The 18,631-nt window shown below is 42.7% G+C and overlaps 2 protein-coding genes across 8 annotated transcripts in view; one reads left to right on the top strand and one right to left on the bottom strand.

Moving 5' to 3' along the window:
* The window catches only part of MPLKIP (M-phase specific PLK1 interacting protein), a 52,503-nt gene extending 42,444 nt beyond the window's left edge, over positions 1 to 10,059 (bottom strand). For 2 of the 3 annotated variants that reach the window (XR_014710509.1, XR_014710510.1), the window contains exon 1: positions 9,569 to 10,059. Coding sequence is in view for 1 of the 3 variants with exons in the window: in XM_084621193.1 (XP_084477319.1) it covers positions 4,370 to 4,573; positions 9,569 to 9,943 (579 nt within the window). In the remaining 2 variants the exon portion in view is untranslated. Of the gene's footprint in view, positions 1 to 1,919; positions 4,574 to 9,568 lie in introns of those variants that run through there. The other variant, XM_084621193.1, reaches the window with a different exon arrangement.
* A 137-nt stretch (positions 10,060 to 10,196) lies between these two features.
* The window catches only part of SUGCT (succinyl-CoA:glutarate-CoA transferase), a 485,165-nt gene continuing 476,730 nt past the window's right edge, over positions 10,197 to 18,631 (top strand). The window contains exon 1 of one of the 5 annotated variants that reach the window (XM_084621188.1): positions 10,197 to 10,562. In XM_084621188.1, coding sequence (XP_084477314.1) covers positions 10,475 to 10,562 — 88 coding nt within the window. In that variant the 5' untranslated portion in view covers positions 10,197 to 10,474. Of the gene's footprint in view, positions 10,563 to 10,793; positions 10,891 to 14,828; positions 15,177 to 18,631 lie in introns of those variants that run through there. The other 4 variants (XM_084621190.1, XM_084621191.1, XM_084621189.1 and 1 more) reach the window with 4 other exon arrangements.

The raw sequence follows: 18,631 nt of genomic DNA, 5'->3' as shown, positions 1-18,631 counted from the left end.
CCAAAATTATAACTGACAAGAAGTTTTGTATATTCCTTGTCATTTCCTTCTACAGGGTATCCTTTATTAAAATAAAAAATAGAATCAGATTGGTGCTTCACTCTGCTGCCTATGTATTTTCCCCCTTTGCAAAGTGTCAACATTTTAAATAAGTGCTAAACTGAATACCTCTTATATCAGTGGCGGGGAACCTGTGGCCAGTCAAGGTAATCTGCTGGCAGGCCACCAGACAGTTTGTTTGCATTTGCACTGCTGCCCGCAGCTCCCAGTGGCCGTGGTTTGCTGTTCCTGGCCAATGGGAGCTGCGGGAAGGGGTGGCCAGCGTGTCCCTGGCCACAGGTTGCCCACCACTGTCTTATATCATATAGTTAATATATTTCATTACTCACCCATGGTTAAACAGTAACTTTGACAGAGAGAAGAGTAAATTAATAGACTCTTTCTGATGATCCCACAATGAACATGAAATGAATTCAACACTGCAAATTGCTTAACATTTTGGGTTCTACTTTAACAAGTTTATTAATAAAATGTAACCCAAAATAATGACAAGTGAAGAATATCCTAAAAAAAACCCAAAAAACTATTCACAAAATCAAAACCTGAATTACTTTCACAATAGCTAAGTAATAAACACCCTTTGGGACAGATCCTCAGTTGATGTAAGTTGTCATAACTCCATTCAATGGAGGTGATAAATTAAATCAGCTGGGGATCTGTACCTAAATTCCCTGTCAGCTGCACAGTTGCCTATTTAGTGCCGCGCAGGCACTTAGGGAACCCATCTAGCCACCAACATGCAGCAGGAGGGGCACCCCTTTCCCAACTCACCCTGTGGCTTGGACCCAGGCGCTGCCCGGGTCTGCTGGGGCTGGGGCACCTATCCTGCACCCCCAGAGTTCCTAGGGTGGGGACAGGTGCCTCTCTCCCCAGCCCAGGTGCTGCTGCGGGGAGAGTGCTGGGGGAGTCCTCTCTTCCCACCATAGCCCAGAGCACCCTCCTGCACCCCAAACCCTTCATCCCCACCCTCCGCAGAGCCAGCGCCCCCAGCCAGAGCCCTCACCCCTTGCACCTCCACCCTCTGCCCCAGCCCTCAGCCCCACCCCCGCCCCATAAATTTTGTTATGTGCACCAAAATGAATGTGATGTGCCACACATCATCTCCATATTGGTGCACATAACTAAATTTATTCCGCACATGGGTGGGAAAAATTAGAGGGAACACTGATCGGTACCATATGCTAGTGAGAGCAATAACAATTTAACTTTAATGAAATAGTGAATATCAATGTGTCTGATTAGATATTTGCTTCAGAGCTTGTCAAAAGCAATTGCACTACTCTGGAGTTATGCAAAACTTGAAAAACTGAGTTAACAGCAAAGCTCCATGAACAAAGGACTGAAAGCAAACACAGCAGGGTAGATAATTAATTTATCAATTCAACATAAAACAAAACAGACCTAAACATAACTTACCTTAAAATGTCTGAAGTCTCCTAGGGAACAAACATTCCCCATATCCTCATTTTTTCCTTAAAGGAAGAGCCCACTCCTCAACAAAACACAGGCGCCATTTTTACAGCGCTCACGAAGAGACGATGCACCTGGGCTTCCCCTATCAACTACTATTCTCAGAGCCATTCTGATATCATGCACGAGCTTCATAAACAAATAAGGAAATCACATATTCCAGCTCCATTAGAAGCAGGTGGAGAATGTTTGCCGCATGGAAAAACAGCAAAATCTGTGGTGAAACAAGTGTTTTCAAGCTACAGAAAATAAGTCAAAGCTTAAAACTGGCTTTAAGTATATTATGTTTACAGTTACGAACAAGAATTCATGCATTTTAGTCACAGCTATTTAATAATGACATTTTGAAACACTGATCAGTTTATTGTAGAGTAAGACCAAACTATTCACATTTTAAGAGCGTGATAGAGTTTGAGTAGTTTAGCAAAAGATTATGTTTACATTTGTATTCCTTGCTAATTCTTGGCTGAATTAGAATTATTGGAGTCTGGCAGTTTGATGTACTTTATCATAAATATCAGCCAAATGCTGAAATGCACAGGAGCAGCAGCATAATAGATGGCACTGTTAAAGGCCTGTATTAGTTTAACAAAACTTGAAGATATTTTCCTGAAAATTTCTTTTTCTGGAACAGCATCTACCTTCTCTGAAGTCTGAGACCCAAATCCAGAGGGAGCTGGGCTGAACTGTAAAGCCAAAGTGAAAGAAATGCATCTTTACACAGTACAATGACAGCTGATGTAGGGCTATTGTAACCAAGTCCCACCTCTTACAGTGTCTTCTGTTACGAATCCTTTCCCTTCCCAAACCCAGTTTCTTCTCATATCTGTAACTGGGAACATTTATAATTTGACTCTCTGAAGAGTATCAGATACTACCAAATCTGTTTCCCAAGAGCATAAAGCATCTTATTAAAAAGAAACTGCACTGAATTAAGTATGGAACAGTAAAAGAAAACTGACTCAGTAAAGCACCCCATAACCTTTTTGTTTGAGCTTTACCGCCCCTGTCAAATAAAAAAAGCAAAGCTTAATATTTCACGTTTCACGATGAGTACATTTAACTGTTTTTAGTTCTATAAAACTTTCCATGGTTTATTTTTAAGTCATCTCAGTACTGCTGGTATGCACTGTGGATAAAAACAAGGACAGTCTAATGATACATCACCAATAAGCTGGTTAACCAAAACCAATTTTGATTCTGGACTGAGGGTTTACGTATTCTTGACATTAAGTAGACAGTATGGAAGAATTCTGCAAACATTTAAGGGCTATTTCACATTCCTCACACAAGCAAAACTCCGATTATTTGAGAGCTACAACTTAGCAAGGTGTATTGAGTAGTGTCCTAAGCAGACATCCATGGATGCAATGCGTGCACACACCTAAAAATCAGAGTATGTGAATCTTACAACTACCAAAGTCATTTTTCTGAAATGTTACGAAGCACCCAAACTTAGTATCACAATTTAAAATTGACCTCAGGCTTTCTTTACTTTAGTAAGCTCTCACCCATAATCTATATTTAAAATCCATCATAACTAAGGTCAAATATTGATATTTCCAACCATAACATCTCAGGCGTTTTGACAGTTTTTAGACATTACTGCAAGCATAACACGGTCATAGTAAGGGCTTGTCTAAACATGGTTTTATTCCCTATTTGTTCTGGAAATAAGAGCATCCACACAGGGATAACTCCATGTGTAGATAAGCCCTAAACAAAGCTTTCATATAACTTATGACACATTACCCATCAGGTGACAAAAAATGGTAAAAAGGCTCTTGTAAGCAGAGATGTTAATCTAGTTTCTTTATCCAAGTCAGAAGAGACTTTCTTTATCCAAGTCCAAATGCTAATGGACAATTTAAGAGTGAAGTGTTATGGTATGTACTGAACTCAATTATCTAATCATACAAACGGAGTTTGATTCATCACCAGATCTACACTATTCTAAAAATTAGAGCAAGACGACATCTTTGCATTCATTTAATTATCCAATGTTTATGTGCAGGTTAATCTTTACTTGCCAGAAGACATATGTTTGCTATAATCCATAAATTTCTTATTTTGTTTCCAAATAGGAATACTTTAAAATGCAACCAAAACAACAAAACAAAACCACCCCCCCCCAAAACCCAACCCAAACATGATTACAGACGTTTATCATTCAAGAGCTGGTTTAACAAATTAAACTTTCCAAATACAATACATTTGTTTCCTGAGATGGCTAAAACTCATGTTTCACTTATTTTACACTAGAACAAACAAAAAATTGTGCACAAAATCAAAGTTTAACCACAGAATACAAGCATTATATTTACAGAATATGACTAATTTCACTAATTACTTCTTTGCCAAGTACACCTTAACAAAAAAGTCCTAAAATAATTTTTTTACATTACAAACCAAGGATTTACAGAGGGTTTTGTTTTTTGTATTTCCACACTTCATTCTAAAAACGTTGAAACATAAAAAAATACCACTTCCTAAAGGAGTTAACAATAAAAGTTAGGTTAACAATCTGGCATGGAAGAGGTAAATATATGGAAACCTGTTTTAACAGACACAAATCAATCGCTGGTGATTAAAGAACACTTTGTTCTTCAAAGCTGGTAGGCACTTCCATATAGCCAGAAATGTATATTATCCTCCACTACTTTTCCCTCCCCCATACATAAAAATATCCAATGCAGTAAAAAGAAGTCAGATAAAAGGGTGGACATTTGTACAAATAAAAGCATTAGCTAGGGTCTTGATTATTGTTCATTTTGTGTAGGTGTAAAGATTTTGTCCCAAAGTTTTCCTGACAGATGGAGTTATTTGGCTTTTAGAAATGTTAACTGAAATACCTCCCTTTTTTACCAGTATATGTTGTTTGCTCACTGCTGTATTGTTGGTTTATGTCTGTAACAGAAACTGGCTCTAGGCCAGCCCATGGGTCCTCAAGCATTGAAGGTCTGTAATAGTTTTCCACATCATTAGACACTCTTTTCCCTCTGCCATGCGCTGTACCAAATGGAGTAGATGTCCTGGGTGATCCCTTTGGAAGAAAACCATCAGGTAAAGAAACATTTAATAGACTAATTAAAACGAAAAAAGTTTTCCTCTAATGTAGCAGACCTTTCAAATTCCATCTGCTAGTGATAATTACCACTGCCATAGAGTATCTTCCTCACAGGAGTTTAGTTTGTATCTCAAGGTTCATCACAATATTTTCTTGGGAACAGTGATGTACCATTATACAAGAGTAAGCTTGTCTAAAGTAAATGTTCACTTCATACTGGTATGTAACTGCAGAAAGAAACAACTGAGACTATTTTTAAATAGACTATATAGCTCTGAAACAGGTCTAATTTAAAAGCTAGGCAACAAAACTAAGAATAGATTAAAGGTCGGAAAGAGTTTACAAAGAACCATTTCCAAACAGCAAAATCTAAACACCACAAAGTATTTAAGGGCTGAGGGTTTAATCTGTGCTGTACAAAGCAGACAAAGACACAGTTGACCCAAAACACTTACAGTAAAGAATATGGTATTTGGGTTAAACCAGTTGTTTTTCAAGTTCAACATAAAAGATTCCCTTCTTTAGATAACCAAATGTGGGTATTGTTACTACATAAATCTGTTAATTAAATGCAGCGCAAACTGTTTACAATAGACTAATTATTTGTCTGTTGGTGCTTTTGAGACTTGAATTTTGTCAAAGCACAGACAATTTACATTGAAGGGACACCAACTTAATTATTCTCACTGACTACTGTTGCAAGTACATAACCTAAGAGAACTATAACAAAGATTTTACTTTGTGAATCTCACAGCATGGGTATTATTAATTTCACGCTTTCCTCTGTAAGGTTAGTTTCCTTTTGTGTATATCTAGGCCCTTCACAGAGCAACAGATAAGATTTTAAACTCTCAAATTTGGCAGGAAAAACTTGGAACCCGACAAACTGCTTAGGGATGGTCTAAACAATGGCACAGAAATTATGTATCTAAAGATAACAGACAGCAACAAGTTTTCCTTCCATACAGAGATGTCCCTACACCTAGCCACAGAGGAGGAAGAATGGAGGATGTTGGGGACCATCCATCCTCTCCAAATCTCAATTCTAAAAATCTGTTGCTGCAAAGGGGTGGCCACAATAGGTAATTTTTTCCACAGGGCACGTGAAGTTTGATGGCACTGGAGGTACATCCCACAAATGGGAATATGCAGAAGCCACCTTGAAGAACATCTGATTTTTTTCACCCCACTCCTTATTTCTACATGTCATCACAACTAAATTATGTGGCTATGACTAGGATCTCACAAACAGAAGAATGACTACCAGCAGAGAAGTAGAATAACAGTGATGCCACAATTTTCATATCAGTGTACCCATGTCATAAGAATAATAAGAATATATAAACAAAATAACAGCTGTTAATTATATTTCACAAAGCCTTCCATGAGACATTAGTAGATTTACAAGTATTCCCTGGACCAAGCCAATAAAAACCTGCAACAAAGACTGGCATTAAGAGACACTCATTTAAGCATGCATATTAAAAAGCAAAGCTGTGTCTGCTAGACGTCAGAAGACTGATCAAAGAGATGCTTCACTTCTCTAAAATGTTGTAATCTAATTTAGTGGTTATAACACTGCTCCCAACCACCACACCCAGAAAGTCTTTATTCTTTTTGTAACATTCTGCTTATAATTCTCAGCATTCAGAAGACAATTACTTTATCCAAACACAAAAACTCTGACTTTGGATTTGTAGTAAATAGTTTGAAGGGATGATTGCATTGGAGAAGTGTATTTAAAATTCTGACAGGCTCATATAGATGTGAAACTCAATCTGGAATAAGGTGGGGTGTGAAGTTAGAAGGAGTTAGGCAGGAATAGTTAACTCCATGTGTTGATGTTGTTTTGGAATAAGAACGCCGTTTTGAAGTAAGCTAATGTGAAATAAAGCACTCATTCTGGAAGAGGAACTTCCACACATTGTTAATCACAAACCACTATTCTGAAATAACTCCCTATGTATTTAGAAGTTCATATCTTAAAATATTAACCATGACAAGCATCTCCAAACACAAATAAGTGTTAATTCTTTATTGTATTACTGAGAGTGTGTGGGGAAGGGAGACAAATTTCAGAACACTTCTCTTAATGATATAGTGAAGCTATTCTCACATCAATCCTCCTTTGAATAGAAAACCTACAGCTCTGTCTACACAGGAAAACTGTCTCTAGCTGACACGGTTTAATGCCATGATTTTAAATGTGATAATAATGCCTAGAAAGATAGCAGTAGTCACTTCCCTTCCCTATTTCCTCTCAGTTAATGCTGAAAAGGTTTAGCTGCCAGCTCAGAGGAGCCAAGGATTTTCAACCCTTTATAGAAAGCATGATATGATACTGTTTTACCAGATTATGCTCTTCCTGTAATAATACTGAAATTTTTTGTCCCATCTCCACATTTTTCCAGCCTCCACTGATGGGGGAATCAGGGTTACCACCCCTGTCAGCAATGGGACAGTTCCCTGATGGAGATAGAGCCTTTGTATTAAAAAGTCTTACTAGTGACTACTACACCGGACCCTCGCTAGAATGCACATCTATATAGCGTGAATGCGTACATAACACGGTTGCGGCAAGGGACCCCAAATTTAATTACTTTAATTGCAATTCCTTTTAGTGTGGTCCCCGCGTTAACGTAGTATGGCGCATGGATCCCAAATTCCGCATTCTAGCAAGGGTCGGGTGTATGTCTAAACAGTTAATCAAGTTAGCATAACAAGGTGATAGTGGAAGTAGAAATACTTATGGCAGAAAACTAAGTGAAAGCTAAGTAAAGAGAAAGTCCTATTATTAGACAAGGACCGGCATTTATTCAAACTGTTTTGAAAATATAATTATAACAAATCTATACTTAATACTATTTCCCTTTAAGCTTTTTTGTCCTTTTTAAAAAAAGATTATGGTAACTGAGGGTGCAAATTCAACTATCCTCATTTTTAGTGCTTGAAAAGTGCAAATATTTGGTGTTAAGTAAAAAAATCTAACCAATACGGTTAATAAGAATTGCCTTTTCTAAGTTCTGTTTCCAGACAAATGTTTTTAGATGTTTTTTCTAGGTCCCTAAACTTGAGGGTATCAGTAGTATAACAAGCTTTAGAGGTTTTGATGTGTCTCTATTAGCAATGATGGGTTTACAGGGGAGAGAGAGAGAATATTATTCTCTCCAATGGTAACACAAACTTTTGAACAGACAATGGAATCAAGTTGCTCAGTACTCATCATTTTCTTCCCGGGGTCATTATGAAATAGCTCTTTCCTGAACGCCGGGGTCTAATCTATTAGAGACTAAGTTGTAGGGACACAGTCATGGGTATCAGACTGTATTCGCAAAAAGAAAAGGAGTACTTGTGGCACCTTAGAGACTAACCAATTTATTTGAGCATGAGCTTTCGTGATGTGAGCTGTAGCTCACGAAAGCTCATGCTCAAATAAATTGGTTAGTCATGGGTAGTTACACTTTGCCACAATATAACTTCTTTCCCATGTCTATTTAGATCTCTGTACTTGTGCAACTTAAAGAACAGTTACATGTAGTTACTTTTCTAAATATTTTTAGTATCTACCAGCATGAAGTTTAAGAACAATTGTTAACTGTCCCCTCCAGACCTTTTAGTCATGTTAGATTTCAATCCCTTCCTCCACTACAAATTCCTACATTCTATTCATTTACTCCCACAAAGAATACATTGTAAACAAAATAACCTGATGAACAATTTTACAGAAATTCAACAAACTATCCATAGTGTCCAATGCTGTAAGCACAGTCCCATGCCAATAACCACTCCGAAAAGGCAAAACCAGAGTGATTTAGCATGAAGACCCATTCACAGCTTATCAGGAACTTTTAGTAGGAATAGAAAAAGGTTTTCCAACTGAGTTGAAAACCAATACTAATTTCAGTAGTTACTGGGAACCGTATTTTGTGTGGCTTTAACACTGTTTACTTTCTACCTGATTATGTTGTTAAAAAAATAGTAAATCAATGTTTGGCGGAGCGTTCTGTACACCTACACATATCAGCTATTGGGACTATGACCATGGCATTTCTATAGTGCATGTGCATTCTGGTAAAGTTAGTTCTGTACCCCCCCCTTTTTTTCTTTAAAAAATGACAAAGTTTATGTTATGAACTACAAAAATTATGATATTGCTAGCTAAGAAATATTTCACCCGCACAGGTGTTACTTTAACTATTAGCCCCACACAGAAACTAACTACAATTCAGAGATTAGCACAGTGATTCATCACTTTAAAATTGGAAGTTTAAAACCACAAAGCATTATTTAAACAGTATTTCACTTCTTTTTAAACTTCCTTTTGTAACTAGGAAATATTTTCAACTCTGTTTGAAAACAATTTTTTTTAGTCATTTTAACAGCATCCCATGCTTGACTGTACCCATCTCCCAGTTATGTCAACTCCTCAAGTAAGAGGTCCCGGCCAAAGTTACAAAAACGTTCAAATTCATCTCAGCTCTTAAAAAAACAAACTAAAAACAGCTTAGTAAAATGGAGAGACCGGGGGAAAAGGTAACATAAGGAAGGAGAGGGATGAGCTTGCATGGTGCTTTCTTATCCCACCCCCTCAAATGCCAGGACGGGGGGGGGGGAGGAGAGAATATTCCTGGGATCCTTGTCTCTTCCCCAGCCCCAAAGGGCCTGGAAGGGGATTCTGCTTTGAGTCAGTTTCACTCCCTTTCAGAAAATGTGGAAAGCGCTGGCTGTGTGAATCAGTCTCTCTCCGCCCTCTAGTACAGGGTGGGGGTGGATTCACTCTGTTTTACACTAGTCCCTCTTTCCTGGGATCTGGTGAGGGAACCTAAGAAGCGGGGTGGAAGTTGGGGGGTGGGGTGGGGCTGCTGCGTGTTTCAACCAGCCATTAATCTCCTTCCCACACGCGCACGGCGCCCACGCACCGAGGCACACAGCAGCCCCACCCGATGGCCAGGGCAGCTCCCCCGCCCATACCTGGTAGTATCTCTGGGAGCCCCGCGGCGAGGACTTGTATTGCTGCGGATGGTGCGGCGGACGCTGCTGGGCCGCGGCCGGGGACATGCTGCCGTAGGGAGCCGAGTACCTGGGGCTGGCACTGTGCGGCCTGCGCGGGCTCTGACCCCCCGGGGACGGGCTCCCGAACCGCCCGCCGCCGCCGCCGCCGTGGAAGTGGTGGCCTCGGGGCGAGTAGGGCCGGTGGCCGTAGGGCGGCGTGTGGTGGGGGCTCCCGTAGCCCCGCGGGGAGGGCGGCATAGGGCCCCCGCCGGAGGGAGGGCTCCGAAAGCCGCCGCCCCAGGGCCCCCCGCCCGGGCACGGGGGTGTGGGGGGGCGGAAGCTCTGTCGGTGCATGGCTCCGGCTCCCGCTGCGGCCTCAGAGCCCCGAGCCGGGAAACGAACGAAAAGTGCGCAACGGCCCCTCCTAACCGCCGGAGAGAGACACGGCGCGTGCGTGCGTGCGTGCGCGTGCGCGCGGCTTGCTGCGACGCGGCTCGATGGGGCCCGACGCGCCCTGTGCCGCGGCCAGGAGGTTCCGGGTTCGGAGGTTCCGGGGAGGCAGAAAGGAAGCGGGGGACAGAGTGCACCGCGCTAGCTTTCCGGGCAGTCTGGGCACTGGGGTCCCGGGGGAGGCGGCAGCCGCAGCCGCCGCCAGCGCGGAGAGGCACCCAGCCGTGCCCCGCAGCAGGGTGGCCAAGGTTTGGCTGAAGACGCCGAAGGTGAAGCTCTCCTCGTAGGAGAAGGCCTCTCGTGTTCTCCCAGCTGGCTCCGCGTGGACGGTGAAGTCCCATCTCCAAAGCAGACGGTGCCCTGTGGCTGACGCAGCCTCCCGGGCTGGGCCTACCCGACACACCCCAAACAGCTGTGTTTTATCAGTTCGAATCCATGTCAACAGCAGAGGCACTTAGATCAACCCCTGTTTTGGACAGATTTAGGAAGAAAAAAGGACCAGAAGGAGAGCTCCCTGACTTGGGTAGGCATCACTGCTCCGGCTTCTCCTTGGCTGGCGCACTGAGAGCTCACCCGCTCCTGCTTCAATCTACTTTAATCACGGGTTCAAAATAAGAAAAGGAGTACTTGTGGCACCTTACAGACTAACCAGTTTATTTGAGCATTAGTTTCTAAGGTGCCACAAGTACTCCTTTTCTTTTTGTGAATACAGACTAACACGGCTGCTACTCTGAAACCTGGTTCAAAATAAGATCCCATCTGCCCTAGTGGGTTTCTTCAGGCTGGGTTCCACTTGATGGAAGTTCAATGCCCCCGGCTCTTCAGGATTACTTTCTCCTGCTGGGGCTCAGGTACGCTGCTCTCTGGCCTTTTGGCTGCATAGATCAGCTTCTTGTTGTTTTTAATGTGATAGTCTTCCCAATACAACCAAATCTCCCTAGTATTTTTCCTTGTCCTTTCAGACATTCTTTGATAGTGAAATAGTTAACAACATTGACATTTAAATTATCACTGGGAATCTGAGGTGTGAACTACCACACTGAGTTGAATGGGGCTGCTCCCACATCAGAGTTATTGTTTCAGGCTCTGCAGATTCAGGGTTTGTGTACACTTGAAATGCTACAGCTGCAGTGTTGAAGCCCTTCCGTGTAGACACTAGTTATATTGAAGGGAGAGTTTTCCCATCTGTGTAGGCAATCCACCCCCTGGAGAGTGGGTAGCTAGGTCAAAGAATTCTTCTGTTGAGCTACTGTGGTTTACACTCGGGGTTAGGTCAGCTTAACTATGTCATAGAATCATAGGATTAGCCAGGACCACGTCTGCAAGGGTCATCTAGTCTAACCTCCATCCAAGACATAACTTCATTTCAGTGTTATGGTGGCTCTTTAATGTAGGTTAAATTAATGGAGAAGTGTAGCCCCTTTATATAAACCTTCCAAGACTCTAGCATTGCTTTGAGAACTTGGGCCTCAATGCTGCGCTCTGTGTGAGTGGACCAATGCATAGCCCCATTTCTGCTTCAGCATGAGTGCCTATAACTTTATCTATCATTTATGTGTTAAAATTTGTAATGTTGAAGTTAATTTAATCTTTTGCATTTTTAAAAGAGCTAAGCAAAAAGAAATTACAAATGTAAGCCATCAATTGCTGCATTTTATAAACCAACCTTGCGGAAAACCATTTCAAACCAAACAAAAGTAACAGATAACCTGTTTATCTCAAAGAAGTTTAAACTGTGCTTGTCATGATTTTTTCCCCCACTCTGAACTCTAGGGTACAGATGTGGGGACCTGGATGAAAGACTCCCTAAGCTTACTCTTACCACCTTAGGTTAAAAACTTCCCAAAGGTACAAACTTTGCCTTTTGAACCCTATGCTGCCACCACCAAGCGTGTTAAACAAAGAACGGGGAAAGAGCCCGCTTGGAGATGTCTTCCCCCAAAATATCCCCCCCAAGCCCTACACCCCCTTTCCTGGGGAAGGCTTGATAAAAATCCTCACCAATTTGTACAGGTGAACACACCCAAACCCTTGGATCTTAAGAACAATGAAAAAACCAATCAGGTTCTTAAAAGAAGAATTTTAATGAAAGAAAAGATAAAAGAATCACCTCTGTAAAATCAGGATGGTAAATACCTTACAGGGTAATCAGATTCAAAACATAGAGAATCTCTCTAGGCAAAATCTTAAGTTACAAAAAGAGACAAAAACAGGACTATACATTCCATTCAGCACAGCTTATTTTACCAGCCATTAAACAAAAGGAAATCTAACACATTTCTAGCTAGATTACTTACTAAGTAAATGGAGTTTCTGAGACTGCATTCCTGATCTGTTCCCAGCAAAAGCATCAGACAGACCCTTTGTTTTCGCCCTCCAGCTTTGAAAGTATCTTGTCTCCTCATTGGTCGTTTTGGTCAGGTGCCAGCGAGGTTATCTTAGCTTCTTAACCCTTTACAGGTGAAAGGGTTTTGCCTCTGGCCAGGAGGGATTTTATAGCACTGGGGATAAAAAGGTGGTTACCCTTCCCTTTATTTTTATGGCAGTGCTCCACGTGAAAGAGGTCCTAACTTTACAGTCTAGTTGAGATTGTATTAAACTAATGCTTTGTTGCTTCATTTCCCCCACAATAGCGCAAATTGTTGATTTCCAACAAAATATTTGTGAGAATCAGCAGCAGATATGTTCTGTGATAGGTTTACTTACCTATTTCTGTGTCTACCAACGTATATGGTTTAATCACTGTAGTACCTGAATGCCTCTCAAACATATAAAAGTACAAATAACAGTAACAAACTTTGTTTCCCACCCTGTACAACAGGGGTGGGCAAACTTTTTGGCCCGAGGGCCACATCAGGGTGTGAAACTGTATGGAGGGCTAGGTAGGGAAGGCTGTGCCTCCCCAATGGCCTGACCCCCACTCTCTATCTGACCCCTCCCACTTCCCAACCCCTGACTGCCCCCATCAGAACCCTCCACCCAACCAACCCCCCTGCTCCTTGTCCCCTGATTGTCCCCTCCTGGGACCCCGCCCCCGCCCCCCAGGATCCCACCCCCTATCCAATCCCCCGTTCCCCCCCCACTTCCCCCATAATCTCTGCCCTATCCAACCGCCCCCTGTCCCCTGACTACCCCCCAGAACCCTCTACCCCATATCCAACCCCCAGGCCCTGGCCCCTTTACCATGCTGCTCAGAGCAGCATGTCTGGAGCCACGCCGCCTGGCCAGAGCCAGACACGCTGCCATGCTGCCCTGCATGAGCGTGCAGCCCCGCTGCCCAGAGTGCTGGCAGCGCGGTGCGCCGAGGCTGCCAGGGAGAGGGAATAGCAGTGGAGGGGCCAGGGGCTAGCCTTCCTGACCAGGAGCTCAGGGGCTGGGCAGGATGGTCCTGCGGGCCGTAGTTTGCCCGCCTCTGCTGTACAAGAAGCTCTGAAAGTTGCTCAACAAAGGTATGCTAGAGTTGAAACTTGGTAAACTTTCTCTGGAAAAAAATAAGACGCATCTCTTTATTCAGGCTGATTAAATGCAACTGGTGAAACTCTCCTCTTATCATCCTCTGGCAACATATCCCAGAGGATGATCATCAGTTTCTAGGCCAGTAAGGAATTTCCTTCCTTACTGGGGGAAAAGTAGAATACATTTGTGAGCTATATATTTTAAAGGATGCTCTGGTAACCTCATGTTGGATGCTTTACAAATGCATAGGATGAATATGCCAACTCTAGTTTTACACAAAGTAAATTAGTACAAGAGGGATTCTCCCTAACTATTTGCTCAACCAGGCAGAATAAAACTTCACAGGGGCAAAATTTATGCACTCTGGGTTTATATGAAAAAAAATTTATGCACTCTGGGTTTATATAAAAAGCCTCACCAATTTGCATAGGTGACCACAGACCCAAACCCTTGGATCTGAGAACAATGAAAAAGCATTCAGTTTTTTACAAGAAGACTTTTAATAAAAAATAGAAGTAAATAGAAATAAAGAAATCCCCCCTGTAAAATCAGGATGGTAGATATCTTACAGGGTAATTAGATTCAAAAACATAGAGAACCCCTCTAGGCAAAACCTTAAGTTACAAAAAAGATACACAGACAGAAATAGTTATTCTATTCAGCACAATTCTTTTCTCAGCCATTTAAAGAAATCATGATCTAATACCTACCTAGCTAGATTACTTACTAAAAGTTCTAAGGCTCCATTCCTGGTCTATCCCTGGCAGAAACCAGCGTACAGACAGACACAGACCCTTTGTTTCTCTCCCTCCTCCCAGCTTTTGAAAGTATCTTGTCTCCTCATTGGTCATTTTGGTCAGGTGCCAGCGAGGTTACCTTTAGCTTCTTAACCCTTTACAGGTGAGAGGAGCTTTCCCCTGGCCAGGAGGGATTTCAAAGGGGTTTACCCTTCCCTTTATATTTATGACAAAAGCCATAAACCACAGTGCAACTAAGTCTGAGAACTCCCTGACCATGACTGAGGGTGAGGGTTTTCCCCAGAGGGTTAAACCCTATCCTCCCTCTCCTGAACTTCCCACTACCACAAGGAATGGTGGGATTATGCTTGCATTCACAGATACAGGACCAGGAGACATTTAGCGTCGCGCCTGCGTAGTACGCAAAGCTGGGAACATTTTCACTCTCCGAGAAAAAAATGGGAGAGACAGTGAGAACTACGCTTGCGCAGTACAAAAGGGTGGGAGAATTTCCGTGGGGCAGGGGTAGGCAGGAAGTGGTGTAGCACTGCGACCGCGCAGTACACAGGACTGGGACCTTTTTCACACACGCGGAGGTGGGGAGGGGCCGAGTCAAATTGGACAGTGACGCTCCTCCTCCAGTCCTCTTCCTCGAGTGCCTGCGGCTCTGACAGCGGTCGCGGTGAGCCTGTCCTGCACCTCAGTACCTAGCCCACCGTGCCTTCGAGGCGTCTGATTGTCCCGGCTCGGGCTGGCAGCCGCAGCAATGCTGAGCGCTGTGCTGGGAAGGAGGAGTTGCTCCTGTGTCAGGCGCAGGAGGAGTCTGTGCCCCACACTCCCTAGCAGCAGTGGCTGCTCTGCCTCTCCCCTCTGCCCCAGCCCTCTGCGAAGCCTCTCCTCACCTAGCAGCAGCAGAGGGGTGCAGGGAAGCTCTCTCCAGCCAGGTAGCCACTTCTTTTAAACTCTTAATTTAATAAACCACTTGTTTTATCTGGCATAGACACCATGGGTCGTGTGTAGCATGTAACACGTGCGCAGGGCTGTGGAAAGGAATCAAAGTCCAGGAGAAGTTTTACTTAAAAGTATCTCAGAGCAAGCGTCTCTTCATACTGTTATTTATGTAATTAGGTGAGAGACCTTTCCCAAACGATCAACGTGTTTCCTGCCCCAGCGGTCTTAGTTTAGAAAAACACAAGGTTTTACAGAGCAGGCTGATAAGGGACAATCCGACATAAATATGTGCTTGGTTGAGAATTATGCTATACGTGTGATGTGCTATAATAAAATCTTTCATGTCCTCAAAGGTTCTGAGAGCGCCACACACACAAACACTGAAATGCAACTACCTCTAGGGCTGCAGATACCAAGGGAAACTTCTGCTCTTAGGAAAAATATGATGGAATAGTTTAATGTCCATGCAGGACATGAATATATGACACTAATAATAACATCTTGCAACTATAGCAGACTGAATTCACATAGATTTTTAGATAGTTTTCTTTGTCCCCTAGCATTTTAAGGAAATTTATTTTGTTTTTTATTGTTTATCTGAAATTGGACTTTACACTCTTGCTGCAGCATTACCAATCCCATAACTGTCTTGACTGCAAATGATTTATTTTTTCTAAATGAAAATGTACATCTGGAGTTAGGGGTATAATTTTCCACAGTGGTTGAGGAAGAACTCAAAAGGTTCTGATTATAATGCAGACTTTGCAGAGTGGTCAATGAATGTGTGCAGGTTGCAAAAAATAAAGAGAGAATCTTGGGAGGGTCTGGAGCCCAAGAAGAACTAATTATCAGACTACTAACAGCAATATATAGAGAATGTGTTGCACTTTCTAGTTCAGACATTAAAGCTGTTTGTTTGTTTGCATTTTATGGGCAAATAACCCATTTTGTGAGCTTCCCATTATTTAACTTTTCACTGTTTGGGGATTTCCTAGTGGATTCACTCTCTCCTTTCCTGCAAGCTCTATTTTTATCTTTAATAATAAAAAAAAAAACCCTAACTTCTGGTGGCCATTTAATAAGTGGAATTGATTTGCTCATTTCCCAATCTGTTTCAAATACCAAATGCAAATATAAGCAGCTGAACTAGAATGATCACTCCGCAGCAGTAGCTTATAGAATCATAGAATATCAAGGTTGGAAGGGACCTCAGGAGGTCATCTAGTCCAACCCCCTGCTTGAAGCAGGACCAATCCCCAATTTTTGACCCAGATCCCTAAATGGCCCCCTCAAGGATTGAACTCACAACCCTGGGTTTAGCAGGCCAATGCTCAAACCACTGAGCTATCCCTATTTTCACTATTGATCCAACTTGATTGCTGGTGCAAGTGGGCGCATTGATGCTACATCTACTTACACAAGGAGTGAATCTGGACACTGGAGGCAGTCTGCATGAATGAGAGGATATCCACTTTGCAATTTGGTGGGGAGGAGGGCTTGATTCTCCTCACTTGCCCAGATATAAATCAGAAGTAACTTAATTGAAGACAGTGGAGCAGCACTGGTGTAAAAGTGATGTGAGAGAAGAATCAAGCCCACAGAATGCTTCATTTTGTCCCCTTTCTCCTATATCCGCCCCTGTTTTAAAATGTAAAAGAAAACCCTAAGATCTTCAGGATTAAAAGTAGTACAAATCTGTTCTACTATGAAATAACTTCTGGGTTTGTTTTTGTTAATGTTGTAATAAGATAAGCTAACACACCTGACATGATCCTGCCTGTGTAATGTGCGGGAGACTTCAGTTTAAAACGCCATCAGAGTCTACAAAGTTTGAGTGTGCCTGTTTGTTTTTTTCTCAATAAGAGCTACTTGTAATGGAGGTTGATATGTTTGTCCACTTTATTATAGGAATAAACAGTCTGCAAGTATGGTATAGCTTTATATCTGAGAGAGAGGAATTCTTGCAGTAGTTGAGCTGTAGGATTAATTCAATAAAAAGTGAACTTGGCACTGTTTGGTTTACTTAAGAAATCAATAACTGGCACAGGAGAGGATGAAGATGGGGGATGATACTGGGATAGTAGGACTCAGGGAATGGTTTTGCAGTGTTCACATGACTAGTGTATTAGAACTGTTATTTCTCTGGTGATCAAGTGGGCATGGATCACGCCTATCATGTAAAATCAGTCTGCAGCTCGTTGGCTTACTATCAGAAAGCAAAACTGAGGCTTCATGAAAAGAAAAGGAGTACTTGTGGCACCGTAGAGACTAACCAATTTATTTGAGCATAAGCTTTCGTGAGCTACAGCTCACTTCATCAGATGCATAAAAGTGGAAAATGCAGTGAGGATGTTTTTATACACACAGATCATGAAAAAACGGGTGATTATCACTTCAAAAGGTTTTCTCTCCCCCTCCTGGCCCCTCCGAGCCCTGCAGCCATGTGCCACCCCCCATCCCCTTCTCCAGGAAGCCAATGCGCTTTGACCCCCTCCCCCGCGGGCCCCAGAACCTCACTGTCTGGCCAGAACTCGAACTCCAGGAACTCGTGGCTGAATTTCCCCTTGTGCCCCACGTAATAGGGCAGACTAACACGGCTGCTACTCTGAAACCTGTCATTATGCAAGGCACTGCATTTAGCCATATGGAGTGGAAATCCATCAACTGCATGAAAAAACTTGTACAGATACAGACGGACATCATCTTCCTCTCCAAATGCAAACAGGTGGACATCGTACCAAAAGGACTGAAGGTAAAAAATCCATTACAATCTACATACCACACAGACTATGCTGACAGCTTGTGCCACACACTCTCAAAGAAACTGCGGAACCACCTGGTCAATATCCTGTACAGCAAACAGGGAAAGATTAAGAATGAGCTCTCAAAACTGGATACTCTCATAAAAAAACAACCTTCCACACAAACTTCCTCGTGGCTGGACTTTACTAAAACTAGACAAGCCATTTACAACCCACACTTTGCTTCTCTACAAAAGAAAAAGGACACTAAACTTTCTAAACTACTACATGGCACAAGGGGCCACATCAATGGTTCCCTCAACCTACCCAGCAATATTGTTAATCTATCCAACTATACTCTTAGCCCAGCAGAAGAAGCTGTCCTTTCTCGGGGCCTCTCCTTCTGCCCCTCCACCCCCACGAACATGATACAGTTCTGTGGTGACCTAGAATCCTATTTTCGATGTCTCCGACTCAAGGAATATTTCCAACACTCCTCTGAACAACATACTAATCCACAGAGACCTTCCTACCAACGCTACAAAAAGAAGGATTCTAGGTGGACTCCTCCTGAAGGCCGAGACAGCAGACTGGACTTCTACATAGAGTGCTTCCGCCGATGTGCACGGGCTGAAATTGTGGAAAAGCAGCATCACTTGCCCCACAACCTCAGCCGTGCAGAACACAATGCCATCCACAGCCTCAGA

This window comes from Lepidochelys olivacea, assembly GCF_965140295.1.
Source record: "Lepidochelys olivacea isolate rLepOli2 genome assembly, chromosome: 2".
NCBI lineage: Eukaryota > Metazoa > Chordata > Testudines > Cheloniidae > Lepidochelys > Lepidochelys olivacea.
Note: the sequence above shows the minus strand (reverse complement) of the source record. Positions and strands in the feature narration are given on the sequence as shown.